General features: G+C 44.5%; 1 protein-coding gene across 4 annotated transcripts in view; it reads right to left on the bottom strand.

Annotated features, from left to right (window-relative positions):
• The window catches only part of OPHN1 (oligophrenin 1), a 125,985-nt gene that overhangs the window by 64,568 nt on the left and 53,471 nt on the right, over window positions 1-7,946 (bottom strand). For all 4 annotated transcript variants that reach the window (XM_034781914.1, XM_034781913.1, XM_034781912.1 and 1 more), the window contains one exon: window positions 3,774-3,835. In XM_034781914.1, the coding sequence (XP_034637805.1) occupies window positions 3,774-3,835 (62 nt within the window). The remainder of the gene's footprint in view (window positions 1-3,773; window positions 3,836-7,946) is intronic.

Genomic DNA, 7,946 nt, shown 5'->3' on the forward strand with positions numbered 1-7,946 from the left:
AGGAGAATCCCCTCAATTCAGGGTAGGGTGTCCAGATGTCCTGATATTATTGAGACCATCCCAATTAGGGGCTTTGTCTTACATACACAACTATCCCCACGCCACTCCCCAAAAAAGTGTCCTGGTTTTTCACACTTGCTACCTGGTCACCCTAATTCAGGATCTTTGAAAAAGTATGGGGCACCTCAAAAAATAATGACATGCCCTCTTGCATATGGCACGAGCTGCTGACCACAACTCACGCAGGATGGGCTGACAGGAATGCCCGCTGCTTTGCAAACACAAACTAGAAGCATCCTGAAGAAGGCAAGGCTGTTTGTTTACTTTTCTCAGGGAAATGAAAACACCAAAAGCAGGAAGCAGATTATATGTATTGTAAACATGGTGCATGAATCATCCATGCTGGTGTCTGCAACCTCCTTTTAACTCAGATTGCTCACTGTCTGCAGAGTCAGGACAGGTTGGCTCCATCTTTGGAATTATACAATTATATTGTTTCCTGCCCAATCTATGGAGAAACAGGGTAGAAGAAGCACCTCTCTCTGCAGTGGCTTATCCCCGGCCTCTGCTCTTGGCCAATCTGTTTGGTACCAAGTGAAACCTCTGTCATCCTCACTGCAACACCACTCAGCAAAGCTGTGGCTCCAGCCCTGCTTTTCCATTACAGCATCTATCCCTTTTGCAGTGGAACCATTGAATGATAATCCCTGAATCTGATGGACATGTAAACAGGTGAATACAATCCCTGAGCCAAGAACATGGCCTGTTGCCAACATTTCTAAGTGAACGGGAAAGTTGGTGAATGCATTCCTAGGGAGTAACTGCATCAGACCTGAAATGAGCCGTTTTTCAAACCTAGCCACCCACAGCAACTTGTGCCCAAGATCTCACCCCCAGGAAGGCCCACATATGTGAGAATTGCTCCCCACAGACACAGCATTAGCCAGGAGCTCAAAATAATGTGTAAAAAGGGCAGTGGGAAGAGCAGAAGGCTAATGTCATAATCTTGGCATAACACTTTCCAAAACACTCAGTTTCCAGATCCAGCGTTTCTGATCGCAATAAGCACATGTGGGGAGAAGAGCAGATTTAAAATGTGGCTCTCAAAGAAATAAATTAGGGACATTCCTTTTGATGAGGCGTAATCCAAAGAAGCATGAAAGCAGGTGACTGTGTAGCAAGGCTACTACCAGTGTCTATCCCAAAGGAATCTGTGACAAAAGGCACGATGATTCTCAAACTTTCCAATCCATTATGTTCATGGAAAGCTGTCTTCTTCAGGCATGCTGTGTGACTCTTCTCTAGCAGTTTTGGAGGGGAAATTATATTCTACCATGTGTCACGGTCCCCAGCTCAACCCTAACCATTGAGGGGTACCTCTGTCCCCTGCTGTTAAAGGTGGGAGAGGCAGGGAGACACACTCAGAACTGTTAAAGCTTTGCCAGGACACCAGTTAGTTGATAACTGAGAACACAGAATACAGTATGAGAGGGCAGTGACCTATATAGTTTATAGGTTTTTTTAAAGTAAATGGGATATTGTAAAAAGGCTGGCCCTAATAAATAACACACCAAGGGTAGAAAAAGATCAAGAAACCTTCTCAGATGGCATCCCCAAGCCTCTGAAAACCCTCAAGTTAATGGGGTCTTGGCAGTTCTCAGGATCCCACCCCTTCATCCTCCCACATAAGCTAAAGGTGGCTGCCATACCTGGGATGCAATGCAAAACATTCTTGTTGCCTTCTTTCAGTCTATTGCTGGTTCTTTCTCATCTGTTACCCAGACCCTTGCCAACCTCTAGAGCCACAGAAAACAGAGTCCTGGCATCCCTTGAGGTATAGCTGTCCCTAACGCTCTAGTTCAGCCAGATGGCATAGGAGGAGTTTTTTCATCTTTGTATTGGGGCATGGGGGAGCAGAGCCAAACAGTGAATTCCTGGCATGCTGTGAAAGGCTTCCACCGATTCTAAAATTCATGTTTTTCCTGGAATAAGTGTGAAGTAGGTTGCCAACTTTCAATAAATGATGGAGGAGTTCTGGAGACAAAGGGGCACAATGTAATGAGGGACAGAAAGGAGTGAATCACACTTCTGGAGCTGCATGCCAGGAGAGGCAGGAGCGCAGGGGGACAACTGCTCCCTTTCAAAAAAAAAAAAAATAGAAATGCATGTTACTTCATATTTTACAACCTATTTGACTAAGTGGAGCGTGAAACAGTTTGTTCCCGGACATGGCCCAGCTGGCCCCATCAGAACTTAACTGCCTTCTGAGTGAAGAGGGAACCCTTCACAGACCCTTAGGGTTCCTTCAATATGCCCTTGGCTGCTCAATGGCCAAATCTTGCTGGTGGAAGGCTTGCCTGGCACCTGGGTCAGGTGCTGGCCAACTGAAGGGGAACCGTCTTCCTCCCCCCAAACTCCTTTATATTGTAGAAATAGAAAAGTCTCTCCTTCTCCCTCACCCCTCAGTTGGCTTTGGAGCATTCAGAGGGGAAGGTCAATACTCAAGTACGGCTGGTTAAAAGATAGTCCTTGAGGAGGGATATTCCACATCCCTTGTAAGCCCTACAGGGCCTCCAGTTTCCTTTGTCTTTCAAGGCCCAGCACAGTAGCAATGGTGGAGACTATGGCATCCCACTCAGAGGCCATTGCCTCTCTTTTACAGATCAGAAGATGTCAGGTACCATCCTTTCAGCACTCCCAGCCCATAGCCTCGAGACAATAGGGATCTTAGTATATATGGTCACTTGCTATTTTTCTTGTATAGTTTGGCAGTTACACATTGTAACTAGACCCACAACTGAGCTAGCTGAGACTAGGCTGTGAAATCAGAAGAAGACTGAGTCCCGTGATCACAGAATCTAAAACAGGGAACCTTCACCTGATACTCTACTGCAGGACAGGCAGGATAAACCGGAGACGCATTTAGCACTATTCTGCACTATGCAGTATTGGGGTGCTGTTCCTATCTCTGGTGGAGTTACACTGCCAGAAAAGTGGTGTCATGCAGTGCAGAGTCAGAGGCCAAGAGTGGTAGATTTCTGTCCACAGATTGCGAAAGAGAAGCATCCATGAGATAAGCTTATTATTCCATCAGCCCTCTGGAACCCTTAATATGTGCAACAATTGACAATCAAAAACTTTCCAGCCCTGCTTTACTATCAAACGCCAGTGAGGGGCATTTGAGATAGGTAGACTGTCAGGCTAGGTCTGACACACAGTCATGTAAAAACAAGAGCAGGTCACAGACCCTTCATGTCTGGAATTGTGTGATGACAGCTTTGTCATATCTATACCCTATATAATGTAATGAACCAGCTTGTGTGCACGGATATAGAAGATGTATACACCATTACTCTTTACTGAATGGAATAATAGAGCAGCTGTGTCATAGGCCCTATACTTCGAACAGCTAAGAGAGATCCCCCTTGAGCTCAAGGGTGAAAGGCGGTGCTTTTTTGGAACAGGACGATACAAGTTCTATTCCTCACTACTACCATGAATTTCTGCGTGGCCCCAATGTGCAGCATTATGACAATAATGTGGTCCTCCCGGGCCACTGATTTGCTACAGTAATTTCCATCCTTTTGTGTAATACACTTATGCCTAGGATACAAATAGGCATAATCACTGTCATACTCCAGGGCCTGAGGAGGGATTTGTTAACAAAATCAAGTTTTGCAGTTAAACAGAGAATGCCAAAGAAGCCAAGTGTTTGCTATGAGCAGCTTTGTGACTTCTAGCCCACAGCAGATGTTCGGAGGAGGTCACCTTACCATCATTGATCTCTCAAGTTCTACCTCCTGGAGCAACTCTGCAAATTCCTTAAAGGATTCAGCTATAAAGAGAGATAGAAATGAAACAATTAATTAGTGCAGATCCTGGTCAGATTAGTGTTGAATTTTAGCCTCCTGATTGCCGCATTAAGTACAACACTCCAAGCAGGGCCAGAGAAACAGCTGGGCTTTATTGGTTGACACTCCATCCAGGCAGGCTGTTTACATAACACAGACTTTTCTTTTCTCTCACAACTGTCCACACCAAAGCCATGCCCAAAATCTGCCTCTTAGGCTTAAGTAGCAGGTTGAAAGCTTTACACTTCAACTTTAATGAAGGCCTTTGAACAAGCTCAAAAATCTTACTACATCTTTGTCACTTTGAAGGCTCTCCACCCATTCTCTCAGCATTGCCCAATTGTTTAATTACTCATGGTAAGAGAGTGTGATCACAACTGACATAAATGCTGCTCCATGGGTTGGCTGGAAGAGCGAAACAAGTGATGTCCTTTGGCTGACATGCTGCCTGAGGCAGAAAGCACTGACTCCATCAGCCACAGAGGACGCAACAGGACACTGTTCCCTGTTGTCAGACTCTGGTCCATTATGGCAGGAACAACATGGAGGTTTGTCCTTCATGGAGCTTTGTTTATTTAACCAAAAGGAAGAAAATTCAGTCCAAGAAAGCTCTCTTCCCCTCCCCCTCCCCAATCTTGAGCCTTGAGGAAGAGGAGGTGAAATCTCCCATCATTTCTTGTGGCTAACACTAATGAGGCCACATCCTCATATTGCAGACAGATCTGATCATTTTAACATCTGCATTCTGGGGCAAAGACACGGTGTTTATTCCCTCTACGTGAGAAGTCATGAAGGTGACATAACAGAAGTAATCGGAGCATATTAGCTCTGTCTCAGAGGAACTGGAAAAACTGCTGCTGCAGGTTAGATTTGGTTCATTATAGAATAACGAGGAAACTAAAGAGTGAACAGGGAAATCAAGCAGAAATACTTCATGCCCAGTTGCAGCTGAACATATGGAATAAGTTACCAAGCAAGGCCAGCAAGACAAATAATGCAAGGGAGGGAAAGGGGTGGGAAAAGTGACAGAAAAGTTCAAATGTCCATTTCTACTCTTGAGGGGAGTGGCAGATAGAAGGCAGCCATACTCCACTCCACCAGTTCCTAAACCTATGCAGCATAACACCCCTGCCTCCGCACCCCACCCCCGCAGCATGAACACTGCACAGTCAGGACCCAGGACACTTTGGGGAGGGGGATACAGCCAGGTGGAGAGGTTGGAGATCAGCTCCAGAGATGCCAAGCTTCCTCCTTCAACTAGTGCAATTGCTTGTAGAAATGACTTTGGAACGTCTGCTCCATGCCTTCTCCCCAAGTCTTTGTCAAAAACCTGGCACTTCTGGAGAGGGGAAGCATCGCAGGGGACCACATGAAGCGCTTTGGCAGCAAAGCTAAGGAGCAAACCATGCTACTGGGGAAGATTATGACGGTGATTAAAGTAAAGGAATCGGCACTGTGTGCCAATGCCTTGAAATCCTGGTGGTTTGGTCTTATCTGGCCTGCAGCTGGATTCCTTTGTCTAGGGTGCTAGAGCAACACAGTGGAAAGATTTGAGAAAAATCTTACATGCAGACACTGCCCGCAGGAAATAGTCAAGCGCACCATGATAGGTGTGGAGCACTTCACAGAGCCCTGTGGAGCGGACTTCTCCATATACTCTGCAGGAATTCCAACCGCCCTCTATTTACACTCACCCCTGGTTTGTTTACAGTCCTAGCCCTTTAATTCCAGAAGAGTATATATGTAGCCAATTAGCCCTAGCAGAGGAGACTGGAAAATTAACTCACTAAAGAAATTTTTAGAAAAACTTTGGCTTTTAACAAAACAAAAAGGCAGAGCTCCTAGACGGGAGAGCTTCAAGGGCAATAGCTTTAAAAACTGATCTATGTTAACAGTGGCTTAGAACATCCTCAGCAATGTGCCAAATAATGAAGAATGGAAGCATCCAGGTGTACAGGGCGACTTGTACACCAGTATCTTGCTTTGCAGGTAATGTGTGCAGAATCCAGTCCTTGCCTTAGCTGCAGGCTAAGTGCTCTACCCAGCATTCAGAGGGACATAGATATCTTAGTGGTAGCTCAGGAAGTCTGTCCGGTCTTTTGTTAAAAAAACCTAGCTGTAGCAACTACTGCACAGCAAATGAATGGTTGTTAGGTATTGTAGGGGGATTTACTGTACACTTGCTGAGGCGGGCAAAAAAAGAAAAACCACCAACTTGTGATATGATAATTCCACTGTTGTCATCAAAATAGCACCTTCTCGTTATTAGTCAGTGATTCCGAGTTTCCCCCACAAAAGAGAGAACTTTAAATTCCCAAACACCTAGCTTCAAGCTCGCCGTGATGGTCATCGTATTCTGGCCCAGGAGCTGAGGCGTGCTAACGTTCAGCATGGTCGCCAATGGCTATATGAAGTCTGAAGTATTCACAGGTTCCAAGAAGTTAGGTTCAGGGAAAATGAGCGCCAGGGCCGGAGCGGTCATCACTGCAGAAAAATGCCATAAATCCCTAAAGTGGTGGGCACAATGAGAGGGTTTAAAAACCTCAAGGAGTTGTTCTTCCCTTGCTCCACAGGGAGGATTTATGCATACATCTCCTGAGGCAATAACTGGAGTTACCCATATAATTTACTTATGTGTCAGCGGAAGACTAGGCCCACTTAAACTGTTTAAAAGCAACTTGTAAATGATTTTTTAAAACAGATTTGTGCCCTTTTTGCTGCTTTATGGCACGTAAAGAAGGCTTGAAAAGTTTTGTTGGTTTTTTTTATTGATTTGTTTGCCATTTTCCCTCCTTCTTAAGTTATTTAAGAATTTCAAGTCAGGTCCTCCCCAGTTTTGCTGGAGAACTTCTTGAGGGTTCCAGTGATGTCTCTGTATGAGCTCTCATTCCCTAGCTAAAAGGGCAGAGTGAAGGGTTTCTGAATCTTCAGCAAAGACATCCTTTCTCCCAAATGTTCATTAGGTAGTGCGGTTAATAGGGTTTTTGTTAACTCCTTCTAAGTGATGCCAGTTCTCCTGATTTTATCTTCAGTCTCATAATATGTGATATTTTGAAGCCCCAGTTCCTAGAGGCACATGAATGCATGAGAATCTCAGCTTTCATTTAAAAAAAAGTAAATTTTCAGCTCTTAGATTTGGGAGAAAAACAGGAAAACATGAACCCTAAAAAGGTCAAAACAAAACAAAACAGAAGGCAAATAACCCCCCCCCCCCAACATGTATTACTTCAAAAAATCTCATGATTTTTAATCCACTCATGATTTTGGGGGGCCTGACTAATGATTTTTGAACACATGTGGCTGGCTAGGCTCCAGTCTCAAAACAGCCTCACTAAAAATTAATCATATTTCAGTGTCTTGTAAAACTGTAATTTCATTACTTCCCCAATCACCTTGGAGTTTCCCAGAGTTGACAAGACCTAAATGTCTAATGAGGAATAAAAAGAAGCAGGGACGAGAAAAAACAACCCTTCCAATACCTCCGTCCCCCCAGTGCCTGGTTCAATGGGATCCCCAATTCATGACTGGGATTTCTACATGCTGCTGGAATATAAATAATAAAATAAAAAGTGGGGAAACAAAAGGTACAAGCCTAATTTGGTTTTTTTGCAGTTAACCTTTAAGTGACAATAACTCTTGAAAGTTTCCCATGCTCGTTTAGACACAGCAAAACCTGCACATATGACCAAAGGACCAACCACAATCTGCTATTTAAACAGATGTGGGCCTTCCAATAAGGGTGGAGTCAATTTGTGCTCAATTCATTCGGGGCACTCTCTTAAGATGGGAGGCTGACAATTAAGGGTTGTGTCTTGAGAAAATTCCACACCTACGGTGGTGTTTTCAGCAACAGAGCTGCTTACACTGCTGGGGGGTTTCCAGTGAACTATGCCTATTGCCTCGACTACAGATGTATGTGAAAACCTGGCTCTATATTGCTGAAGCTGTTCAGTAACACAATAATGTAAGGTTTCAGAGTAGCAGCCGTGTTAGTCTGTATCCGCAAAAAGAAGAACAGGAGTACTTGTGGCACCTTAGAGACTAACAAATTTATTAGAACATAAGCTTTCGTGGACTACAGCCCACTTCTTCGGA

This window comes from Trachemys scripta, chromosome 9, assembly GCF_013100865.1.
Source record: "Trachemys scripta elegans isolate TJP31775 chromosome 9, CAS_Tse_1.0, whole genome shotgun sequence".
Taxonomy (NCBI): Eukaryota; Metazoa; Chordata; order Testudines; family Emydidae; genus Trachemys; species Trachemys scripta.